Genomic DNA, 25,832 nt, shown 5'->3' with positions numbered 1-25,832 from the left:
GGATATGTGTGAACATATGCTCTCTCTCACAGAAACTGGTGTATATCTAGGTTTTGGGACTTTGTTAGAAAGTGATTCACCTGGGATGGAATTAGAGAAAGGTCTCACCCAAGTAATGAAGCTGAAGGGTTGTCATTCCACACCTGAAGTCTCTGGATACAGTCTGAGCTGAAGCATGTTGAGGTGGCAATCATTGCGTTGATTAGGTTGCGATCGGCAGATGCAATATTATTTGATATGGATTGGGAGAGGCATGCAGGAAAGTGGGCCCTATCCTAAGGTTCCAGGACTGGGGGAAGTAGAGGCTCTATAATGGAGATGTGAGGTTCCTGCTGTCTTAGGGTTCAAAAAGACAATGGATAGTTAATGTTATCATCACATTATTTGGTAATTGGGTTAACTTTGAAAGGTCCTTTTGTTAGGGTTTGCTGTATAGTACCCAGTATCTTGTAAATAGCTGTGCCACCAGTTGCCTCTGATCTACTTGGTCTAGGCTTTTGAGAGAGTCCGCATATCAAATACACAGTCTATATATTAAGAAGACTCAGTCTGTGTTTTAAAAACTTCGAGACATACAATTAATTTTTCCCCTCTCATATTAATTAACGAGTGATTTATATGACTACACTTTACTAGGAGTGTACATAAACACCATTCCCACCACCAAAAGACTGTGTGTCCCATCCCACCCACCCATCCCCACCCCCTACCAGCCCAGGAAGGTGCATATCTACCCCTCACCACAGGGTTTTTACTTTGGTGCCCTACTTTCAATTTAGTCAGATCCTGCTTTTAGTTTCCCTTTCAGATCTTCTTTCTCAACTTCTGTTGATGAGTGGGATCATCCCATACTCATCTTTATCTTTCTGACTTAGCTCACTTAACATAATTCCTTCTAGCTCTGTCCAAGATGGGTCAGAGAAGGTGGGTTCATTGTTCTTAGTAGCTGTATAGTATTCCATTGTGTATATATACCACAGCTTTCTCAGCCATTCATCGGGTGTTGGGCACCTGGGTTGCTTCCAGGTTTTAGCTATTATGAATTGTGCTGCTATGAACATAGGAGTACACACCTCTTTTTGGTTGGGTGTTATGGAGTCCTTGGGGTATAACCCCAGGAGAGGAATTACTGGATCATATGGAAGGTCCATGTTTAGCCTTGTGAGAGTTTTCCAGACTGCTCTCTACAGAGGCTGGACCAATTTACATTCCCACCAGCAGTGCAAAAGGGTTCCTTTGTCCCCACATCCTCTCCAGCATTTGTTGCTGCTGTCCTTTTTGATGTATGCCATTCTTACAGGATTGAGGTGGTATCTCAATGTTGTCTTAATTTACATTTCTCTGACAATCAGTGACCTAGAGCAGTTTTTCATATGTTTGCTAGCCTTTTGGATCTCCTCTGAGGTGAATGTTTTGTTCATATCCTCTGCCCATTTTTGGATGGGGTCATTTGCTTTTTTGGTGCTAAGTTTGCTGAGCTCTTTATATATTTTGGTGATTAGTTTCTTGTCTGATGTATGGCATGTGAAGATCTTCTCCCATTCTGTGAGGGGTCTCTTTGTTTGTTTAATAGTTTCTTTGGATGTGCAGAAGCTTTTCAATTTGATGTAGTCCCATTGGTTTGTTTCTGCTTTAGTCTTTCTTGCAATTGGGTTTATTTCATCAAAGATGTCCTTGAGGTGTAGGTGGGAAAGTGTTTTACCAATGTTTTCCTCTAAGTATTTGATTGTTTCTGGTCTAACATCCAGGTCTTTGATCCATTTGGAGTTGATTTTTGTTTCTGTCGAGATAAAGTGGTTCAATTTCATTCTTCTGCATGTTACAACCCAGTTTTCCCACCTTCCATTTAATGCTTTGGGCCCCCTTATCAAAGATTAGATGTCCATAGGTGTGGGGCCATTTTTTTTTTAATTTTTATTTTTTGTGGATAGGGCAGAGAGAAATTGAGAGAGGAGGGGAGGATAGAGAGGGGGGAGAGAAAGATAGACACCTGCAGACCTACTTCACCGCCTGTGAAGCGACTCCCCTGCAGGTGGGGAGCCAGGGGCTCAAACTGGGACCCTTACTCCACATGCACTTAACCTGCTGTGCCTGACTCCCATATTCTTGGTTTATAATGCATGTAGCAACCTCTAGGGGGCTAGGCTTGTTTATCTTATCTAAACAAGAAGATAAGTCTTTTGTGAATGGATATTATTGGAAATTTTTACTTTTTGTAACTATCTTGTTGCAGATTACTATACGTTTTACTGTATGCCCTCTCTGTATTGGGTAAACACTGGGTAAACTAGAATTCAAGGGTGTATGTGTGCACACATAACACTCACAGAGAAACCTCTGAGAATATAGAACAAGGTTAAGACTGAACTGTAGTCTTATTTACTAAGGCTTGATGACAATCCTGAAGTCTTTGCTTACACAGTTGCTACCTATGTTTAGAGAGAGACTTTTTCTTAGGTGGCGTGACTCATTAAAATATTTTCCTTGTGGTCCGGGAGGTGACTCAGTGGATAAAGCATCAGACTCTCAAGCATGAGGTCCTGAGTTCAATTCCCGGCAGCACATGTACCAGAGTGATGTCTGGCTCTTTCTCTCTCCTCCTATGTTTCTCATTAATAAATAAATAAGATATTTAAAAAATATATTTTCCTTAATATTCTTAATTAATTAATTTTTATCAGAGTACCCTGGCTCAGCAGAGGATTGAATCTGGGGTTTTGAAGCCTCCAGCATGAAAGTCTTTTGCATAACCATTATGTTGTCTCCCCTGCCCAAAAATAAGGTTTCTCTCAATGTCTTTGTTTTTTTCTGCAAGGTATTTGATGAAAGGGCAGCGAACTTTGAAAACCATTCAGGAAAGCTTGGTGCTACAGCAGAGAAGGCAGCTGCTGTTGGAACTGCTAATAAGTCAACAGTGGAAGGCATCCAGGCGTCAGTGAAGACGGCTCGAGAGCTCACACCACAGGTTGTGTTTTGTTTTGCTCACCATGTAGTTTTCAGTAAAGAAGGGTAATTATAGGACACTTCCCACACACTTTTGAATACTTACTATAAAATGTCATTTTAAAAAGAACATCAAACTCATTTTTGTATTGTTTGAATTCTTTACAGTAATCATAGGTTTTTTTCTTTTTCTTTCAAAATATGTATTTCAAGAATGAGGGTATGCTATATATAGATTAGGAGACAGATGGCCAGAGTACTACTTCACTCTGGCATGTGTGGTGTCAGGAATCAAGCAGAGGTCCTCAGACATGCAAGTCCTACATACCATCACTGAGCCACCTCCCCACAGGAGCTCTCTATAACCATCTTCCCTCTCAATTTCTTTTTTTTAATATACTTTTTTATTTTGTTGATTCATTTTTTATATATTTATTTATTTTCCCTTTTGTTGCCCTTGTTGTTTTTTATTGTTGTCATTATTATTGTTGTTATTGATGTTGCCATTGTTGGATAGGACAGAGAGAAATGGAGAGTGGAGGAGAGAAAGGCACCTGCAGACCTGCTTCAGCGCCTGTGAAGCGGCTCCCCTGCAGGTGGGGAGCCGGGGGCTCGAACTGGGATCCTTATCTTGGTCCTTGCGCTTTGTGCCCCGTGCGCTTAACCTGCAGTGCTTCCCCCTCTCGATTTCTGACTGTGTCTATTCAATAAATAAAAAAAGATTAAAAAAAACTTAAAAAAACTTAAAAAAAAAACCAAAACCTTCATTTATTGCATAGAGACAGCCAGAAATTGAGAGGATGGGGGAGACAGAAGGAGAGAAGAAGAAAGACACTTTGAGCACTGCTTCACCACTTGCAAAGCTTTCCCCCTGCAGGTGGGGACCAGTGGATTGAATTCAGGGCCTTGCACATTGTAATGTGTGCACTCAACCAGCTGTGCTACCACCCAGCTCCCAGATTACTTAAATGTTATGTGTTTAGTTTTTGTGAAGTGGTATCTGTTACAAGGAGAAATTATCTCATTTCTCTCTCAGAAAGTTATTATGAGGATTGACGAGACAATTGATAGGAATACACTTTGTTAACCACAATTACTATTATTTACAAATATTTTAAAAAATCAAATTTGAATGCTTTTTTAGTTTTGTGCTTTAGTGATGCTTTTAACATAGAAAACTTACCGTTCAGCTTAAATATATGTCGGTTTTGTATATATATTCTGAGTTACCAATTGAACACCTACTTACTATGTCACTTTTTTACTGTCTTAAAATCTGTGACTGTGAAACCTTTTGTGAGGACCCAGTTTAGGGAGCTCTATATGGAACCCACACTCAGTATTCAGTGTGAAAAGAGACTTTGATTTTTTGCTTTATAGTGCCATCTGTAGGTAAAGAGGAGAAGCTCTACTGAAGATTTGTGTTTTTGTAGGAGGGTGTCTTGGTATTTGAAGGTTATTTTGTCATTGTCAGGTTGTCTCAGCCGCCCGCATCTTACTTAGGAATCCTGGAAATCAAGCTGCTTATGAACATTTTGAGACCATGAAGAACCAGTGGATCGACAATGTTGAAAAAATGACAGGTAGGGGTCAGGCGGTGGCACATCTGATTAAGTGCATGTGTTAGCAAGCGCAAGGACTCAGGTTCAAGCCCTCCTCTCCCACTTTTAGGGAAGAAGCTTCGTGAGCAGTGAAGCAGTGTGAAAGTCTCTCTCGCTCTCCTTCCTTCTCTATCCTCTCCCCACACCTCTTAATGTCTATCCTCTATCTCTATCCTCTCCCCACACCTCTTAATGTCTGTCTGTGCTACCAAATAAAGTAAATAAAATAAAATAAAGCATAAACACACACACACACACACACACACACACATATATATTAATGGCAGGTAGGTTTTTATGCAAAGTTCTTGTTGCCCAGCTCATGAGTTCTGAGAAACTTGAGCAGGCATGGTTGTGTTACTGAGTTGTAACTGGATAAAGGGTCCATCATGTGCTCGACACTGTGCTTGGCCCTGATTAAGGCTGCTGAGCAGTGGCGGCTTCTCATTCAAGCCTTGCAACTTTGTCTGATGCGCGACTCTGTGAGCCTCTTTTATTTTAATGCTGTCCTCCCCAGTGTGATGTTTATTGTTATGGTGCCTATCTTCCCTTTGAATGGTGTCTTTGCTCAGTCTGAGCCCGAATTTGGTTTCAGAGGCCGGGAGGCAGTGTTTGTGGATACAGTAAGTGTCCCTGTCATTTTCAGTGGGTTCACATTTCAAGGAACCACAATAGCTACCATTTAACACAACATGTCTCAGAGTTTTCTCCAACTTATCAGTTCCATAGCAGGGGGAAAAAAAAAAAAAAACGAAGAAGCCAGCCACTGACAACCTGTGTCTGTGCCGCTGAAGTGGCACCTGTGAATCTTCTTCATTTTTTGTGGAGGGAGAGATAGGACAGGAGGAAAGAAATGAGGAATGTAGGCTCTCTGGCTTCCCTGAAGTATCTGTTGTGACAGGGGTTCCTAGCAGCCAGAGATGAAAGTGGAGCTCCTAAAGTGTCTGAAGAGAGGTAATAGAAACAAGCAGCAGCCTGGTAGGCTGATTGGAATCCTCTGTGTGGCTCATCTTGGGCACTAGGAGCTGCCAGCAAGCGACAGATGGCTCGGGAGTGAGACAGGAAGGGAGAAAATGTTGCTGGCAGATAGCATGGCGGGGGTGCAGTGAAGATCGCAGGCACCTTTCTTTATTCCTCCTGATGTTGTTGAACGTCCCGCTGTCTGTGGTGGATACAAGAAGGCCAGTGATCACGGTTGGTATAAATGCTGTGAGTCTAGGGCTAGTGAAATAGCTCACTTGGGTAGTGCGCTGCTTTGTTTTGTGCATGACCCAGGTTCGAGCCTAGCACTCACTGCATTGAAGGAATCTTCAGTTCTGTAATTACTTTTATTCTCTCTCTCTCTCTCCTCTCTCTCTGCCTCCATCTGGGGAATAAAAAAAGTGTGCATGTATATGGCCTCCAGGGCTACATTCGCAGTTATTTCCCCCCCCACCCGTATCTTTTTTCTGGAAACTTTTGATGATATAAGAAAGGCTTTGTGGGTCAGAGAAATAGCTCACTTGGTTAGTGTGCTGTTTAGCCTTGTGTATGACCCAAGTTCAAGTCTGACCCCCACTCATTGAAGGAAACTTCAGCTCTATGATCTCTTTTACTCTCTTTCTGCCTCTGTGTTGCTATAGAAAGAGAGAGGGGAAGGAAAGAAAGGAGGAAGGGAGGAAGGAAAGGAAAGGAAAGGAAATACTTTGAATTGAAGAGAATTCTGGGTATTGTACTTACACAAGAAACTTGGACAGTAGGTGTTAGAGTTTCTGTCCTTCTAAAATAAAAACTGACTTCCACTTCTGTTTTCCCAACAGGACTGGTGGACGAGGCCATTGATACCAAATCTCTGTTGGATGCTTCTGAAGAAGCAATTAAAAAAGACCTGGACAAGTGTAAAGTAGCCATGGCTAACATTCAGCCTCAGATGCTGGTCGCTGGGGCAACAAGCATTGCTCGTAGGGCCAACCGGATCCTGCTGGTGGCCAAGAGGGAGGTGGAGAACTCTGAGGATCCCAAGTTCCGTGAGGCTGTGAAAGCTGCCTCTGATGAACTGAGCAAAACCATCTCTCCAATGGTAATGGATGCAAAGGCTGTGGCTGGAAACATTTCTGACCCTGGTAAGCAATGTATAGTGTGGTTCACCTGACCTGAGAGTTAACTCAAGAAGCTCACAGGGTGGGTCTAGAATCTGTACCCCACAATCAACACACATAAAGTTTGAGAGCAAAATCTTCATCTTTGTAGTTCAGGAATGCTACATTAATCCTTTTCTGTCAAAAACGTGTTGGACAGAGTATTTTCTGCAATACTGGGAGGGTTGTTGTCAGTTACTTTTTCTGAACTGACTTCTCTTTTTCCTAGTGTTTAAAAAAAATGCTGGCCATTTGTAATCATTTTGGAAATTTCTCAAAAGATGCATGATAACCTACTTACCAAGATTTAGCTTATGTAACTGGGATAGCTTTTCTTTTTCTTTTAAATCTGTTTTCTATGTCAATAGTACTCTATTTCTGTCAGATCTGGAGTAAAGGGGCTTACGTTGACCTCTGGATAGCCTATGTGATTATCCTAGTCCTATACCAGAGAATCTAGATTTCTCTTTACCCGAATTTTGATCAAGTTTTCAATTCTACGGAAATTGAGTCTTTTGGATGGAAATATCAGAAAACCTTCCTGTTCTGGGCGTTTAATATTTCTAACTTCATATATGAGGAGAATCCAGTCAGTGTAAGAGAGTGGGAAGGATGAGCTGTCCAATTCACCACTATCCCAAGCAGAGCCATTTTGCCCCCAGAGCATGGCTAAGCTCCAGCTTACTGGGAATTGAACCTGGGACCCTTGGTGCCTCAGGCTTGAACCGTCTTTTTGCATAGCCACTATGCTATAACTCCAGAGCCAAAGATTTACTTATTGGGCCTGGGAGGTAACTCACCTGGTAGAGGGCACACTTTATTACACATGAGGACCTGGATTGGAGTCCCTGGCCACCACATGGGAACACCAAGCAAAGCAGTCCTGTGGTATTTCTCTTCCTCTTTTTGTCTTTCATCCACTAAGAGTCTGCTGGAAGTAGTGGAATCATGCAGGGCAAATTGCCCTGGCAGGGATTTTTTTTTTTTTTTTTTTTACTTTTTAGTCTTCTTTATTATATAGAAACAGAGAGGTAGAGAGAGTGCCAAAGCACCAAAGCTTGCTTCAGAATCAGCAGGGGCCATCTCAAACCTGGCTCACATTCATGGCAATGCAGTGCACTATCCTAGTGAGCTATTTTACCAGGAAGGTGGATAAATTTATTGACAAGAGGTAGAAGAAAAACCAGAGCATCACTTTGGTATATGCAGAACTGAGCTTGAACTCAGGACTACATGCATTCAAGTCTTGCACTCTACCATTATGCTACCCCCCTGGTTGTCTGTCCTCCCATCTTCATTGTCCACCCCCCCATCACCACAGTGGCTTCAGTGCTCTAGGTCAACACTATATATGTATATGTATGTGTATGTGTATGTGTATGTGTATATGTATATACATAGCGTGAGAGATGCCGTAACACCCAAACTTCCCCCGTACAGTGTTCCCATGTGTGGTGTACCTGGGGATCTAACTTGGGTAACATGCATGGCAACGGAGGTGCTTTTCCAGGTGAGCTGTCTCGATAACCCAGGCAGAGTCTTTTTAGTGTCCATAGCAGCAGCGCTAAGGACAAGCTCGGTTTCTTAACTGTGGTTTCATACAGTTTGAATAAGTTGCTAAAATCCAGGTGAGCTACTAGCAGTAGCTCAACATGGGGTTAATATACTGAATGCCAAGTAGAGCAAAGAAATGGAGAGAAAGGTAAGAAGTACGTCTGATCTGAAACTGACATCTCCCCTGGGCAGGCTTATCTCTGACTGCTTCATCATGGGAGAGATGCTCAGCACTATCTGAGCCCAAAGTATTCACTCCCAAGAATACCCCGAGAACTTGGTAGCTGTATAGGCACTAAGGCAGCCTGGGTGCTGTAGGAAAAGCTGGCTTGTAATTTCTGATTTTGCAGACCCGGGGACATCTTGTCTGGCCTTTCCTTCTTTTCCTTTTCAATCACTGCCTGTAGTGCTCACTGACAGCTTCACATCTAGCTTTTGTTAGTGGGAACCAGTTCTTCTGCTGGACAGACTGCTCCAGGGCACTGACCCGTGCAGCTAAAAGGAAGGGTGTCTTGTGTTTAGGCCTGCAAAAGAGCTTCCTGGACTCAGGATACCGGATCCTGGGAGCGGTGGCCAAGGTTCGAGAAGCCTTCCAGCCTCAGGAGCCTGACTTCCCGCCACCTCCTCCAGACCTTGAGCAGCTCCGTGTAAGTAGCCTCAGAGAGAAAGACAGGGAACACTGAGTAGCAGGCCACTGGGACTGTAGTCAGAGAGAAGTAGACTGGATAGAGGAGCTTCAAATGCTTGGTGGCTTTGTTTAGATTTTATTTGAAGTTTAGTTAGAGGTACAGCTTGATTTTCATTCCTAACCCTAGCGGTCTTAGCCTTCTGCTTATATATGGGGTGGCCATCTGTGGTGTTGACCAGCTATGCAGGGGCAGGGGAGAGGAACTGGATCTGCTAAGTATGGATATACCGTGTGATGAGTTCATGGCAGCAAGATAGAGAAAAGTGGGAAATAATATGCACATCTTGTGAGATTTTATGTATCACCAGTTTGTTGTTGATGACAAAACAGAGAATTAGAATCGTGTCTAGATTCTATTTTCTTGATTTCTTTAAAGAAGACGTTTAAAATATTTATTTATTTGGGAGCTGGGCTATGGTGCACCTGGTTGAGTACACCTGCTAGCACATGCAAGGACGAGGGTTCAAGGCCCCAGTCTTCACCTGAAAGAGTTAAGCTTCACACAAGTGATGAAGCAGTGCTGCAGAATATCACTCTGGCATATGTAGTGCCGGGACTCAAACTCAGAACCCTATGCTTGAGAGTCCAATGCTTTATCTACTGCACCACCTCCTGGACCACTCAACTTTCTTTTTGTTTGTTTGTTTAATATCTGTTTATTTATTTATGAGAAAGAGAAAGAACCAGATCATCACTCTGGTATATATGTTGCCAGGAATTCAAACTTGGAGCCTCATGCTTGAGGGTTCAGCATTTTCTCCACTTCACCACTTCCCTGGCTGTATACCTTATTTTATTATTTATTTATTTATTTACTTGTTTTCCCCCAGGGTTATCACTGGGATTCTGTGCCTGCATTACAAATCCACTGCTACTGTGGCCATGACAAAGAGAAATTGAGAGGAAGGGAAGATAGAGAGGGGGAGAGAAAGATAGACACCTGCAGATCTGCTTCACTGCTTGTGAGGTAACCCCCCTGCAGGTGAAGAGCCAGGGGCTCAAACCAGGATCCTTGCGTGGGTCCTTGCACTTAGTACTATGTGCACTTAACCCAGTACACCACCACCCAGCCCCCTGCATGACTTAATTTTAAGTAGCAATACAAATTACATATTAATTAATACAAATGAACTTTTCACTCCATTCTATTTAAAGATTGCTTTTGACTCAAAGTACCTTGAATTTATCCTTTCATAAGCCAGTGGTTTAGGAGACTAGCTGGGAAATGTTTTGCAAATACAAGTCGTAGAATCAGAAAATAGTGAACATTTTTAGAAATTTAAGTCAGTGAAATATGAAAATTTCTAAAGTGAGGATAAAATTTGGCCATTGTGCTAAGGAATAGCATTTACTTGCTTACCCCCTCTCACTATGGGTGGGTAAAAAGGGGCATTGTGGCGATTAGCTTCTTACATGATTAACAGTCGTGTTACTCAGAAACAAGACCTTGGAGGTTATCTGGGTTAACTTCCTGTCATTGACAGATGAGGACCTTGAGGGCCAGGGGAGTGGTTTCTTGACTATTCAGTTGCTCTTCAGAGTCAGAAGCAGACTTAATCTTCTGTGGGGATCCTTTTTGAGAATCTTTCATCATGTCCCTGCGATATGACCAAAACAATAGATGCTAGTGTAATGTGGAGGATAAAAAGAAGAAAATAGGCTTCTGTTGAAATTGTATGGTGTGAGTAGTTTATGTGAATGTGAGCAGTTTTTCTGAGGATGCTTTTTAGAGGAGAGGAGTAAATTCCAGTGGCCCCTGGACTTAAATAATGACCTTAAAACCTGTCTTGCTTTTTTTTTTTTTTAGCTGACAGATGAACTTGCTCCCCCCAAACCACCTCTTCCTGAGGGTGAAGTCCCTCCACCCAGGCCCCCACCACCAGAGGAGAAGGATGAAGAGTTCCCTGAGCAGAAGGCCGGGGAGGTCATTAATCAGCCAATGATGATGGCTGCCAGGCAGCTCCATGATGAAGCCCGGAAGTGGTCCAGCAAGGTAAGTAACCAAGAGAACCATGCACCCAGCCAAGGAAGAGGAGATAATTTGAAGAGTCATGCCCTCTCCCTGTTTTGGTTCATGTTGTTGTCAGTAGGAGTATGACCCTCTTGTGGTTTAGTGTGATGTTTCTGATGCCTGATATTTTTTCCTGCTGACAGCAAAAATGAGAGCCATGATGTTTATGTTTGGAGAGAATTCCTGTCCTCTGTTAGGCACCTTGATCCTGGGCATTTGGGGTCTTGGAGCAATTGCTTTTCTTTCTTGAGATTGCTGAGTGTTTTTAGATGCCTTCTTGTAAGTTGTCAGCCTACCAAACATGAAACTGTCTTCTGTATGCTCTGCTAGGTGAGCTGTGTGCATTTTCCTCCTGTTTTTTCACAGAGCCAGATAGATCACTGTCCTAGAAGTCATATGCTTTGACCTTTTCTCAGAATCATCTTATCCCTCAACTCAAGACACCACCATGCTAAACCCAACTCAGCAAAACTGAAAACAAATGCTAATGTGGTTGGTGAAAATCCAGAACTTGACTCAGTCATGTCCATGAATAACTTGCCTATTTCCCCCTAAATGATGAATAGTGGTAGCTTTTCATCTACCACTGGGAGAGTATTCATACTAACTTTGCAATAGAATATAGTTCTGACTCAGTTACCAGCTATTTCTAATAGGATCCTAAGTCTTTAATCTCACTGTCTATTTGCCTTTGTTCTTTTCACACTGTGTCACCTCAAGCTCTTGCATTGACTGTAGTTCCCCAGTGACTTCCTGCACATGCTGTTGATCTTGGGATTCTTTCAGACTGGAAAATTGACCTTGGATATTGTAGCTCAAATTTTTTTCTGTGTTGTTAGCAGTGTGTCTGGGTTCTCAGAAGAAATGGCTCCCTTACTGATGTTGGGCCTGACTTGTGGAATTATCTGTAACTGTTTCTTTCAAGTGGAGTGTGTACACCTCCTGGAAGCAGAGTCCCGGTGCTTCCTAGGTGGGGCTGACAAGAAAGGTTGGTTTTATTCTAAGATTTTAAAGGAGATTTAAGTTCCATTACAATAAATCTAGGCACTTTGTGCAGTGGAACAAAAGCTATGCATGAATCGCAAATATATAGATAAAACTTTAGGGACACTGGCATCATGTCATTTGCAGTCAGAATTCCGTAGGTCTGGTTGTCTCCAGAGACTTGGATCCCTGAGGGAATCCAGAAGTTAACTGAACCATGTGTTTGGGAGTAGGGGGCAGCTGCCATTTTATCTGTGTGTACATGTTTGGACTCTGAAGTTTCATAACAGTGTCTCCTCTGTGGATTGTGGATGAATCTTGGTTGAGATAGAATCCAGGGTGGTGAGGGGAAATAGCATAATGGTTATTCAAAGAGGCTGATATACCTGAGTCTCCAAGGTCCCAGGTTCAATCCCTAGCACCACCATAAACCTGAGCTAAACAGTGCTCTGGTTTAAAGAGAAAGGAAAAAAAAAATCCAGATCAAAGGACTTAAATAGTACTTGAATCACTTTTTGGCTCTGAGTCCTTCCACTCCACTATACTTTTAGGGACAGACTTTTTGTATTAAGAGAAGAGTTTTAAGAGTGATCGCAGACAAACTGGATAAAAGTGCAGCTTCAAGATTTGTTAAAAAAAAAAAAAAGCTCTCTGGGAACCCAAACCTAAACATGCATCAAAAGGTGCCAATAAAGGAAAAAGGAAAAAGGAAAAAAAAAAAAAAAGAGTGATCACAGGCTCAAGTAAAATTCCACACAAACTTCCTCTTAGAGATGTTTGATTAAAAAACGAAAAATAAACCACTTATGTTGACCATTCTGCATATAAATGGTTCTTAATTGAAGCACTTGCTTTTGATTTTCTGACCACACTGGCCTTTTGTCAGCAGCTGACTCTCTTACTTCCTCCTCTGACTTTTCACTTTTCAGAGTCTCTATTCCCAGTATGAAATTAGTTTTCTCCCACTCGTGGGTCCTGTTCTTTCATGAGCACTAATTTAGGTTCCTCTCAGCTCACTTTGTTCATAGTAATATGTGAAATATGTTATTAAATTTGGGATGAATAAATATCTTATTTTTCAAAGGGGAAGATTTAGATGTAGTGGAGACTATATAGAGGAAGAGAGAGGGAGAGATGAGGGAAGGGGGCGGAGACCAGAGCACTGCTCATCTTTGGCATATGGTCGCCCTACGGATTGAACTTGGAGCCTTAGGGGTTTCAGGTACACAAGGCTACTTCTGTACTGTCTCCCCAGTCCAGTGCAGGAGCTGTTAAGCTGTTCATTTCTGAAGGAAATCCGGTTTTTTTAACTGGCAGCTGCAGATCAAGTCACTTCTTATGTCCAGGAAGATGTACAATAGCGTCCATGTTCTGATGTTCGTCTTGACCTGTTCAAAAGTAATGTGTGTCACCCCACTCCCCATGAATTCCTTTTAAAAAAAAGTCTTGGGGCACTAGGTGGTGGCACACCTGGTTAAGCGCAGACACTACAGTGCAAGGAACAGGGTTCAAAGCCCCTGGTTCCCACCTGTAGGGGGAAAGCTTCACAAATGGTGAAGTAGAGCTGCAGGTGTCTCTGTCTGTCTCCCTCCCTATCTTCCCCTCCCCTCTCAATCTCTTTCTGTCTCTATCCAATAATAAATAAAATAAAATACATTTCCCCCCTCTTTAAAAAAACGTCTTAATGGAATATTGGGAATGAACCAAGGGCCTTGTGTGTGCACAGAGTTGCTAAGCAGCCTGCCTGATTCATTTTCTGTAATCTATACACTTAGAGAAGAGAATATGAGAGATAAAGAGAAGAGAGAGTAAGACAACAAAGCACTGATCCCCATCCATGAAATTCCTTTGGTGCCATCCACAGTGTTTACTTGTGGTGACATGAACCCAGGCTCTCATGCATGATGAGATGTGTTCTAATTTAGAATCAGCCCACTCAACGCCCCCCCCCTCTATTTCTTTTAGAGGTAATCAGTTACTAATGTTTGGTTCCTCAAAAATGTTTGCCATGAGAACTACTCTTGGCAAGCTGAATTTTGGTAGTAAGTGTGTGCAAAATGAATGTCATTTGTTTTCATAGTATAAGCACACCTATGGAAAACTTGTGCCATTAGAGTGAGTCTCTCCTTCATTCACTGTGAACAGGGTGGCTTAAATTGGTGCCAGAGGCTGAGAATCCCCCTTTGTGGGGGTTGGTCCATGTGGCTCTTGAGGAGCACACCACTTCTTTCCCATCTTAGTCAAGCTCCAGTCACTAAACCAGTTGAAGCTCAGTTTCCCAGCACTTACTAACACTATCCCTATTTCTCATCCTTTCCGCCATCTACAAAGCCGGGTAATCCAGCCGCTGAGGTAGGTATAGGTGTTGTAGGAGAGGCAGATGCGGCCGATGCTGTTGGGTTCCCTGTCCCCCCTGACATGGAAGACGATTACGAACCTGAGCTGCTGTTATTACCATCCAGTCAGCCGGTCAACCAGCCCATTCTGGCAGCGGCTCAGTCATTGCATCGGGAAGCTACCAAGTGGTCTAGTAAGGTACTGATTAGCACCCCCAGTCGGGGCTGCTCCAAATGCATCCGGCCATGTGCAGCCTTGACACATTGCATCACTCATGATCTGTGCGGGTCCTGTGAGTCTGAGCAGGGCGGGCGTCTGTCTGCACCATGTTGTTAGGATTGGCTTCACAAATTTGATAGGTCTGCTTATGCCAGACTAATGAGATTGCCTTTATATTGGCTCTCTCTGGTCTTAGTTCCTACCTGAGAGATGAGGGTCACTTTTTTGTTTTTAAAGGATTCCTTTCCTTTCTGACCTGGTGGCCATTGTTGGAACCTCAACCCCCTTGGGAAGCAGTGGATATGATTCTCAATGGCTTCCAGATGAGGGACAGTTATAGACCATTAACAGGTCACGTGGACTGACCCTCCAGCTTTGCCTGGCCCCTGCTTCCCTGCTGACTTCTCACTCATGGCTCAGGTGGAATTGATCTGGGTGAGAAGCAACAAGAGTCTTTGGAGGTGGACTGCTTGCTGCCCTGCACTTGGCTGTACGGCAGATGCTGGCCTTGATGGGGGCCCACAGAGAAAGGGCTTGACTGACTGCTTGTCCAGGTGTTTCAATGGGAGGGAAGGAAGTGGGGGGAGCACTCGTGGCTGGAGGACAGGCAGCAACACAGCTGTGCCCCTGGGGACTGAATCAAAGCTAACTTGAAGAGTAGGGGTGGAGAGATCACTTTTTCCCTTCTGAAGGTGGCATGTTGCAAGAAAGTCTTGAGAGTGATGGGAACTAACTAACCTTGGTGCTACACTGTCTTCTAATCAAGTTCATAAAGTCCTGGAATGACCCCAGTCCTGGAAGAAGTGGACGCAGACAGCCTTGTCTAACATACCCCTTGTCTTAGGACTTCTCATTCCCCTGGTCTCTCTGGTCTTAGTTGCCACCTGAGATGTTATACACTGTCGTGTAAATGCCTAGCCACTCCGGTGGCTTCACACAGCACTTTGCAGCAGCACGAAGTATATATGTCTCACTGCATCATAGGAATTGAAACGCATGAGGGGAAAAATCACAGGGCCTGGCTTTTTAGGTTGTTTTGAACACTAATTGTTATTTTGATTATCAGCCAAAAGATAAACTATACATTTATTTAGTATGAAGGTTTTATTACATACTTTTAAAGTGGAAGATATTCTTACTTCCAATGTTTATTTCTTTTTATTTTTCAAGAGAGTGAGAGACTGAGAGACCAGAGCACCTCTCAGCTCTGGCCTACGTGGTGTTGGGGATTGAACTGCAGTCTAGTGCAGCAAGTCCTATGCTCTGCTGCGTAGCTCTCTCCATCCTGTGAAGGTTTTAATGAACCAAACGAAGGAAGCCAAATCTAAGTTAAACAGCTACTAGTAGGGGGTAGGGATTCTATTTCCTGCTTTACTTTGTGATGTTTATTTCTTGATTCTTTCCCCTTGGCTGAGGCTTTCTTTAATTGAAGCCCCTTAGGTAACGGAAGAATTGATTTTTAGCCTTCCTAAATGTGCAAACTTGGGCTGGGGAAATGACTTAGTAGTTCAGCATATGCCTGTAAAGTGTTAGGCTATGGGCTTGATCCCTGGCACCACTTAAAGAATAATGAAATAGTAAACCACGTAGTGAAGTGGGTAAAACACTGGACTTGCATCTATGAAGCCTCGGGTTTGATCTCCAGCATTACCTATTCCAGTGTTGTTCTGGTTTCTCTCTCTCTCTCAAAAAAAAAATTAAAGTATTAATAAATGTGAAAAGCTAAAATAACATGTTCCTTTAGACTTAATAGAATAAGTAAAAGAAAAGGCAAGAGCAGTTTAGGTCTGAGAAAATATTTTTTTCTTAGTAAGACTGATAATAGCTAATTGAGATTTAAATTTTAGTTCACAGTGACAATCTGGGGCTGCTACTGTAATAAGGGCAAAGGTGAAGAGAATGATTTCAACATCTGGAAAGACTCCTCTGTGTTTTTCCCCTCAAGCCAGCTTTACTGCTTTCTCTCTATAGAATGGAAGATGCCTGTTTAACCTCTTTCTGACCCTGTCCTCATTGTATTGATCTGATTAACCCGAGGATGTTAAAGTGCTTGTTTAGTGCTGTGCCTGGGAAACACATGTTGCTCTTCCATCCTAATGTACAAGCCCCCCCCCTTTTTTTCCAGTTGGATGATACCACCTTCCCTCATTTCTTTCTGAGTATTGGATTGAATACTCTGGCTCATTCTCCTCCTTCCTTCTCTTTGTCCACTTCTGTTATGCTAGTCATGTCGCTCAAGAAAATTCTTTTTCTTCTTACATTCCTTTTACCCTTCCAGAGGCTGCTAGCGCAGCAGGCTCCCTCCTCTCTTCTCTGTGCTTCTGCTCCCTTCCCTCATTTGGCCTGAGTGTGGCTGAACTCATGCTGTATCTTTGCTTCTCCCTAGGGTAATGACATCATTGCAGCAGCCAAGCGCATGGCTCTATTGATGGCTGAGATGTCTCGATTGGTAAGAGGGGGCAGTGGTACCAAGCGGGCACTGATTCAGTGTGCCAAGGACATCGCCAAGGCCTCAGATGAGGTGACTCGGTTGGCCAAGGAAGTTGCCAAGCAGTGCACAGATAAGCGGATTAGAACCAACCTCTTACAGGTACTCAGAAAGAGTGTGTGTGTGAGAGAGAGAGAGAGAGGGTGTGTGTGTGTGTGTGTGTGTGTGTAAGGGAGGAAAGAGATAAAACCTAGGTGAACAAGGAGAAAGAGGAACTTTATAGAGGAAAGAAATAGCAAAAAGAGGAAATATATCTGTGTATTTGAAAGAGAGATTCAGGAAGTTTTATTTCCTAATCAAATGAGTTTATTTATTTATTTATTGCCACCGGGGTTATCACTGGGGCTTGGCGTCTGCACTATGAATCTGCCACTCCTGGTGGCCATTTTTTCCTTTTTATTTTTCTCCCCCTTAAAAAATTTTTTTTTATTATTATCTTTATTTATTGGGTAGAGACAGCCAGAAATCGAGAGGGTAGGGGAGATAGAGAGGTAGAGACACCTGCAGCCCTGCTTCACCACTTGCAAAGCTTTCCCTCTGCAGGTGGGGAATGGCGCTCGAATCCAGGTCCTTGAGCACTGTAACGTGCGCTCAACCAGGTGCACCACCACTTGGTCCCTTTTCTCCCCTTTCTATTATACTTGATATGACAGAGAGAAATTGAGAAGGGAGGAGAGAGAGAAACAGAGACAGACAGCTATATACCTGCTTCACTGCTCATGAAGCACCCCCATGTAGGTGGGAAGCAGGGAGCTCAAACCATGGTCCTGTGCTTGCTAAGATGTATGTTTAACTGGGTGCACCACTACCTGGCTCCTCAAATGTGAGTTGTTTTTTTTTGTTTGTTTTAAAGATTCCATTTATTTATTTATTTGTGAAAAAGATAGGAGAAAAGAGAGAAAGAATCAAGCATCACTTTGGTACATGTGCTGCCAGGGATTGAACTCAGTTTCTCATGTTTGAGAGTCCAGTGCTTTATCTACTGTTCCACCTACTAGACTGCTCAAATGTAGTTTTAATGATCTAATTTCTGAAGAGACAGACTGTCTTGACTATTGAGAGAAAATAAGTGGCTTCTTGTTATTTATTGAGTACATTCTATGTGTCAGTCACTGGGAATACAGGGGTGGGAGAGTATTGCTCTAATAAAATTACAGGTGAGAAAAATACAGAAACATTCTAAATTAAGGTTTTTCTTTAGGTATGTGAGCGAATCCCAACCATCAGTACCCAGCTCAAAATCCTGTCCACAGTGAAAGCCACCATGCTGGGTCGGACCAATATCAGTGATGAAGAATCTGAACAGGTATGTGTCTGCTGCTTCTGATTTCTTGCCAGCGGCTTCTGTACCACTTTATAACAATTAATTTAAGTTTTCGGAAGATATTATCTGTGAATTGAGTACTCTGAATATGAGATAGACTCAGGAGGATATCCATTGAGAGATATATCAGGAATTTGGAAGGTGAAGTAAAGTTTTTGTGCAATTTTTATTTCACAAATAGGAAATTGGGACTCAAGGTATCTGAATCAGTTATCAGTTAGGACTCTACTTGACTCTTTTAAAAAAAAAATTATTGGGGGTGGTCTGTGAGATGGCGAAGTGGATAAAGCATTAGACTCTCAAGCATGAGGTCCTGAGTTCAATTCCTGGGAGCACATGTACCAGAGTGATATCTGGATCTTTATCTCCTCTCCTGTCTTTCTCATTAATTCATTAATAAATAAATAACATCTTTAAAAAATATATTGGGGGCCAGGCAGTGGCTCACTGAGTTAAGCTGACCCATGCAAGGATCCCAGTTTGAGCCCCCAGCTCCCCACCTGCAGGGGGGGTAGCTTCACAAGCGCTGAAGCAGGTCTGCGGGTGTCTTTCTTTCTCCCTGTCTACCTTCCCCCCTCAATTTCTCACTATCCTATCCAATAAAATGGGGGAAAAATGAAAAGACGGGCACCAGGAGCAATGGATTTACAGTGCTGGTACCCAGCCCAGCAATAACCCTGAAGGGGAAAAAAAAAAAGCATGCTGCTTAGTTCTTTCAGAAAAATCCTCATTTGATCGCCCCATTCTCTTTATCTTCCCTTAAGTAGCTTCCATGGAACCCAAATTCTTCTTATAGGAGATTAGCACATTTTTTTTGTACCTCTTACAGGCAGATCTCACCATACTTGTAATGTGCTGCTGTAGTAGATGTTAAGGGAGTTAAAAATAAACAAACAAACAAAAAGTCCCTCCCCTTGAGAACTCACAGATATTTTAGGAGACCATTTCTGATTACTAGGTTAGGAGCTCTTTAATGGAGACAAGGGGGTGACTTGTCTAGTACCAAGGTGCTATTTTCGCTACCATATTTTAAACCTATAATGTTCATCCTAAATATCTCTTCTCCTAAACTATGGAAACTGGATTTCATACCTGAATTCCACTATGTTCTAGATAGGGTTTGGGCAGTATGTTATTTCCTGTTATCTGATTTCCTCTGTCCAAATAAAAGGAAATAGGAAAAACTGAGGGAAGAGTAAGCCAGAGTGACAGACTTCATGTTTAAAGCTGTTCTGGAGGCAGGGCTGTGCGAGACTGTGAATAACAGAGCTCCTCTTTCATTGCAGGCCACAGAAATGCTGGTTCACAATGCCCAGAACCTCATGCAGTCCGTGAAAGAGACTGTCCGTGAAGCAGAAGCAGCTTCAATCAAAATCAGAACAGATGCTGGTTTTACACTGCGCTGGGTTAGAAAGACTCCCTGGTACCAGTAGTCACCTGTTGGAACTTAGCTCGCACAGAAAGCCCGCTAAACAGAATGAAAGTGATCTGAGTCCCAAGAGCAATCCAGAATTGAAAGCCTCACCCTGGTTTCATCTAGCAGAAAAAAAAGTGGCTTCTTCACATATGAAAACACTTACACTATTGTCGTGGACACTTTGAAATGTGTCTCTGTATAAAACCTGTATTCTAAAACACAGACTCATGCACACTCTGTTCCAATAAGCAATGTGGGGTCTAGCCCACAGACTTCACATAAGCTCAGAATTCAAGTGAGAACACTAGCCAGACCCCTGCGCTGCCTCCTTTCCCCTGATTTCCATTCTTCCCTCCAGGCTCCCAAGACCGTAAGTCAGTTAAATAGAAATTCACTGTGCCTCCAAAGTGTGTTTTGGGCTTTCCATATTGCTGCTGACCCTGCCTGCCTTCCCTGGCTGTGCTACCTGGGTCCTTTTTGAAAGTGAGCTCATGGCTGCAGTGAAAGTGGCCTCTAGGGAACCCCAGCATATGGGGTCTGGATTCACTTCCTGCCCACCCCCTAAAAATTTAATCCTAGTTTCCCATGGTATGAAATCAAATTTCAGTCAGTAGGAAGTAAGCACAGAATCACTGTGCTCCTGAGCAATGTCTGTGTTAGGGAAACTGCCCACCCCTCATCCTGCCTCAGCCCCCTAGCCACCCCCCACCACAGGGTAGCCATCCTGTGGGAATACACTGTGTGTCCTGGTGCTCTCTGCCATGGAGAGGCAGAGCAGCTAGGGTGTGGTCCTGCCCATCCTCCCAGCAGGGCCGCTCCCAGGCACTCCAGGCTTTGTCACTGCCTGCAGATGTCTGTGCTGAGGCCTTATCATTCATTCTTAGCTCTACTTGTTCTTTCTGAGCTGAAATGCTGCATTTAATTTTTAACCAAATAATGTCTTCTATCTTGGTTTTTGTATTCTCCATCCACCCTTCCTAAATAACATTTTAAAGATATGGGTCTGTTACACCTGCAGTTTTGAAAGATCCTTTTTGAAATTCAGCCATAAGAATTGGTGCTTCCAACCCCTTTCCCCATGTTTAATGGAAACGCAATCCTGTTTGAAATGACACTTCTTACCTAAGGGTGTTTTTTGTTTGCAGACTGAAATTCTGTCCTTTTGGGGGATGAATCAATAGGAAAAATTGGGACAATTCCTGTCTCCCTCAACCAACTGCAACCAAGCCCCCTTGCATCCTCTCCTCCTTCCCAAGTATGGCTCAAGTTGAAGAGAATAATGGGTATTAATTGTCACCACTGTAAGTTTCCTATTTAGTTAAGTGAGAAAAGGCTTTTTCCTCTTTGCCCTTATCACTGCTGGTTAAGCATCCCCAGCACATGAAACCATAGTTCTTCCCAAAACCAGAACTGGATGAGTAAAGAGCCCTTGCCTGATCGCCCTTCCTTCCACCTCCTATGTGTGTAAGATCCCAAAATAAAATGAGTAAAACTTGTCTTAAGTTGGCACGATACACTCAGGCTTCCTCTATTTCCTTTTAACTAATGAAGACCCCCCCCCAAAGCCCTCAGCATATTTGTATAGTTGCTTACCTAATATAAATGCAATGTTAATGCCTTTATATGAATCTATGCCAAAGATCACCTTTTTGTTTTAGTAAAGATTACTTAGAGGAACTAAGAAAATTCATTTTTGCTTTCCAAGTTCTTCCAGTATTTTGAGAGACTGATTTACATTTTATGATGATGTGCTTTCCTCTGTTATCAGTACTCAAGACACAGTGAAGCAAATTTTTAAAAATACCTGAATGATTAGAGACATCACCAGTCAAAAGCTACATTTTGCATATTTCCATAACATAGGATTTGTAATATGCAACTATTTTCTGTCTCTTCTTTTGTTCTGTTTAAAACAATAAAGTGCATTTGTTTAAGTAATATATTATTAAATGGTTGCTGTTATTTTAGCAAAAACTTTTATATCAGGATTCTCCTTTGTTTTGAGGATAGTTGTTCCTCAAGATCTGGAAACTGGGGGCTGGTTAGTGGTGGACCTGGTTGAGTGCACATGTTACAATGTGTGAGGACCCAGGTTCGAGCCTCCAGTTCCCATCTTCAGGGGGAAAGCTTTGCAAGTGATGAAGCAGTGTTTCATGTGTCTCTCTCCCTCTCTAACACCCCCTTACCTCTCTATTTCTGTCTTTAAAATTTTTTTTTTTATCATTATCTTTATTGGATAGAGACAACCAGAAATTGAGAGGGTAGGGGAAGATTGAGAAGGAGAGAGAAAGAGAGACACCTGCAGCACTGCTTCACTGCTTGCAAAGTTTTCCCCTCTGTAGGTGGGGACGGGGGCTCCAACCTGGGTCCTTGCACATTATAACAAGTGCACTCAACCAGGTGCACCACCACCTGGCCCTGATTTCTGGCTATCTCTATCCAGTAAATAAAGATAATTACAAAAAGAAAAAAAACCTGGAAACTAAAGATTTCCAAATCTGGCATACCTACAAGTTGCATGGCACACTGAGCAATGGGGTCCCTAGTTTAATTCCTGATTGTCAGTTTATTTATTATTTATTCGTATTTGCCAGAGCATTGCTCAGTTCTGGCTTATGGTGGTGTGGAGGATTGAACCTGCGCCTCCGCCATGAGAGTCTTTTTGCATAACCATTATGCTATTTGCCCCCTCCCCAGTTCAACTCCCTATATCACATATGTCAACTCCCTGACATCACATATGTCAGAGTGATGATACTCTGGTTCTCTCTCGCTCATAAATAATTAAAAAATAATCCAAATTCTGCTTAATTCACACATTGTACTGGAAGATTGTACTGGAAGAAGTAGAAACTAGTGGTAATATTTATTTAACAAGGATCTGCACATTAAAGGGCAACTTTGGACATGTAGACACTAGAAGCAGCACAAGTGAAAAGGTTTACCTGGTGGGGAGGCAGCCAAATGGTCATGCAAGCAACTTTTTTTTTTTTTTTTGCCTCCAGGTTTATTGCTGGGGCTCAAGGCCTGCACTACCAATAATTGCTCATCTTTTTTTTTTTTCCATTGTTGTTGTTGCTATTATTGTTGTTGCTGTTGTTGGATAGGACAAAGAGAAATCTAGAGGAGGGGGAGACAGAGTTGGGGAGAGAAAGATAAGACACCTGCAGACCTGCTTCACCACTTGTGAAATGACCCCTTCCTGCAGGTGAGGAGCTAGGGGCTAGAGCCAGGATCCTCGTGCAGGTCCTTGCACTTTCCACTATATGCACTTAGCCCAGTGTGCTACCACATGGTCCCTCTCAAGTGACTTTTAAGCCTGAGGTTCTGCATTCTCAGGTTCAATCCCCAGCACCACAATAAATCAGAGTTGAGCAGTGCTCTGGTTAAAAAAAAAAAAAAAAGTTCTAACAGTATGGCTGGGGAGGTACTTGGTGGTAGTACATAGGACTTACATGCAAGAGGTCCCTGATAGAATCTCTGATATCAACAGCTGGAGCTAGGTGGTGCTCTGGTAAAAAAGCCAACAAACAAAAAATTATTAATAGCAGAAAAACAACCAGATGATGTAGATAATCTCCTGGCTGAAGTAGTCTGTCTTCATCCTAGAGGAGTCCAGCTAGCTGTGGAGACCATCACTAATCTTCAAGAACCTGAAGCTATTCTATTACATGTGCAGGAGATCTATTTTCCATATTCCAAAGCCAAGTATAGAAAAATAGGGTTGTCAGGGACTCACCAACATTAGAAATCATAACTAGCTTTGGGGTATATATTCCTTCCCACCCCCACCCCCTTTTTCTTTATCCAGATCACTGCTCTGCTTTGTGTGGGGAATTGAAACTGGGACTCTGAAGCTTCAGGTACTTGCTTGAAGCAGCACTAAGAGTAGAGAAGATTTGTGGGGTAGAGTTGGGACATCACTGTTTTTGCCTAATTTTCTAGATCTGAAAAGATTAAAAATGGGTGATGTGGGGAGTCAGGTGATAGCGCAGCAGGTTAAGTGCAGTCGGCACAAAGCCACAAGAACCAGCGTAAGGATCCCGGTTCAAGCCCCCGGCTCCCCACCTGCAGGGGAGTCGCTTCACAAGCAGTGAAGCAGGTCTGCAGGTGTCTATCTTTCTCTCCCCTCTCTGTCTTCCCCTCCTCTCTCCATTTCTCTCTGTCCTATCCAATAACAATGACATCAACCATAACTACAACAATAAAACAACAAGGGCAACAAAGGGGAATAAATAATAAATATTAAAAAAAAAGTAAAAAAAAAAAAAAAAAAAGGGCAGTGGTGCACCAGATTATGCACACATAGTGCAAAGCGCAAGGATCTAGGTTCAAGCCCCAAGCTCCCCACACGCAGAGGGGTTGCTTTTTTCAAAAGTGGTGAAGCAGATATGCAGGTGTCTCATCTTTCTCCCTCTCCCCTCTCAATTTCTCTGTTCTATCCAAAAATAAATAAATGGTGACAATGCTGCTGACATTTATCAGTGCTTCAACCTAGAAAAATGTTGATTATGAAGACAGATGTCATCCTCAACAGATGTCATCCTCATTGACTTACAGGAAAATATTACTGAATTACCTCAGCAAGATCTGAGGGAAAAGGAATCATGGTCTTAAGTTTGCTACTTACTGTATGCACACTGGCTCCCTTCCCACTGCACTGTTGTTTAGTTTTCTCAAAATCAGATGACTCTGAGGACAATTAAACTAATAAAGGTTCTTCTGTAGCACCTCAAGAGGAATCACACAAATTTATTTCTGACAAAGTGACACCCTTATGCAGAGAATGAGACTTTACTTCATTTCCTCTGGTTTTATAAGAATTTAGAAAATAGGGCTATTTTAAAACCAGTGGGATTCCTATGATTGAAAAAACTAGTCCATTACTACTTAGTATTCATAATTGGTGATGCTAGTGACTATAGGGAGAGTAACTTTGATCACTTGTTGCTCAGTCTATCCCCCTAAGAAGAGTGATGCTTATAGAAAATGTACCTGGATGTTAATATATCAGGGCCAAGAGAGGAGTACTTTGCAAGAAAATCTGATCACCTCAAGCCTACTCTTGACATCAAGATATGCCTATCTGAGAATATGTGATCAATGGTCTAAGAATTCAAATGTGGTTTTTTTTTTTTTTTAATAGCATAGCCAAAGTTAGAGAAAGGATTTACCGGACTCAATCAAATTAATAAATATTTTAATTGTAAAAAGAAAGTCTACTAGTAAGTTTTTAGCAGAAATTGTAAGAGATAAGGAGCCTTTCACTCATATCAGCTTGCACAGAAAGAAAACTGGAGGGTAGGGGTAGATAGATAGCATCATGGCTATGCAAACAGACTCTCATGCTTGAGGCTCCAAAGTCCTAGGTTCAGTCCCCCACACCACCATAAACCAGAGCTGAGCAGTGCTCTAGTTTTTTTTTTTAAAAAAAGGGGTCGGGCAGTGGCGCAGTGGGTTAAGCGCATGTGGCGCAAAGCGCAGGGACGGGCGTAAGGATTCCGGTTCGAGTCTCTGGCTCCCCACCTGCAGGGGAGTCGCTTCACAGGCGGTGAAGCAGGTCTACAGGTGTCTGTCTTTATTTTCCCCTCCTCTCTCCATTTCTCTCTGTCCTATCCAACAACGAACAACATCAACGATGGCAATAATAATAACTACGAGACTACAACAACAAGGGCAACAAAAGGGGGGAAAATGGCCTCTAGGAGCGGTGGATTCATGGTGCAGGCACCGAGCCCAGCAATAACCCTGGAGGGAAAAAAAAAAAAAAGGAGTCGGGTGGTAGCGGAACGGGTTAAGTGCACTGGCGTGAGGTGCAAAGACTCCCGTTTCAAGCCCCTGGCTTCCCACCTGCAAGGTGCGGTCAATGAAGCAGGTCTCCATTTCTCTCTGTCCTATCTAACAATAGCAGCAATAAAAACAACAATAAACAACAAGGGCAGCAAAAGGGAATAAATAAATTTAAAAAAAAAAGAGGGGCCAGGTGGTGGTGCACCTGGTTGAGCGCACATGTTACAATGCACAAGGACCCAGGTTCAAGTCCCTGGTCCCCACCTTCAGGGGAAGAGCTTCACGAGTGGTGAAGCAGGGCTACAGGTGTCTCTCTGTCTCTCTTCCTCTCTATCCCTCCCTTCTCGATTTCTAGCTCT

At 42.8% G+C, this 25,832-nt stretch overlaps 1 protein-coding gene across 2 annotated transcripts in view; it reads left to right on the top strand.

The window, feature by feature from the left end:
* The window catches only part of VCL (vinculin), a 138,161-nt gene extending 116,540 nt beyond the window's left edge, over positions 1-21,621 (top strand). Inside the window, exons 14-22 of one of the 2 annotated variants that reach the window (XM_007520349.3) lie at positions 2,816-2,965; positions 4,418-4,526; positions 6,344-6,646; positions 8,738-8,862; positions 10,711-10,896; positions 14,230-14,433; positions 16,841-17,044; positions 18,144-18,248; positions 19,553-21,621. In XM_007520349.3, the coding sequence (XP_007520411.1) occupies positions 2,816-2,965; positions 4,418-4,526; positions 6,344-6,646; positions 8,738-8,862; positions 10,711-10,896; positions 14,230-14,433; positions 16,841-17,044; positions 18,144-18,248; positions 19,553-19,699 (1,533 nt within the window). In that variant the 3' untranslated portion in view covers positions 19,700-21,621. The remainder of the gene's footprint in view (positions 1-2,815; positions 2,966-4,417; positions 4,527-6,343; positions 6,647-8,737; positions 8,863-10,710; positions 10,897-14,229; positions 14,434-16,840; positions 17,045-18,143; positions 18,249-19,552) is intronic. The other variant, XM_007520350.3, reaches the window with a different exon arrangement.
* Positions 21,622-25,832: the final 4,211 nt, after the last annotated feature.

The sequence above is a fragment of the Erinaceus europaeus genome, chromosome 1, assembly GCF_950295315.1.
Source record: "Erinaceus europaeus chromosome 1, mEriEur2.1, whole genome shotgun sequence".
NCBI classification, from domain to species: Eukaryota; Metazoa; Chordata; class Mammalia; order Eulipotyphla; family Erinaceidae; genus Erinaceus; species Erinaceus europaeus.
This window is presented reverse-complemented; position numbering and strand designations above follow the sequence as displayed.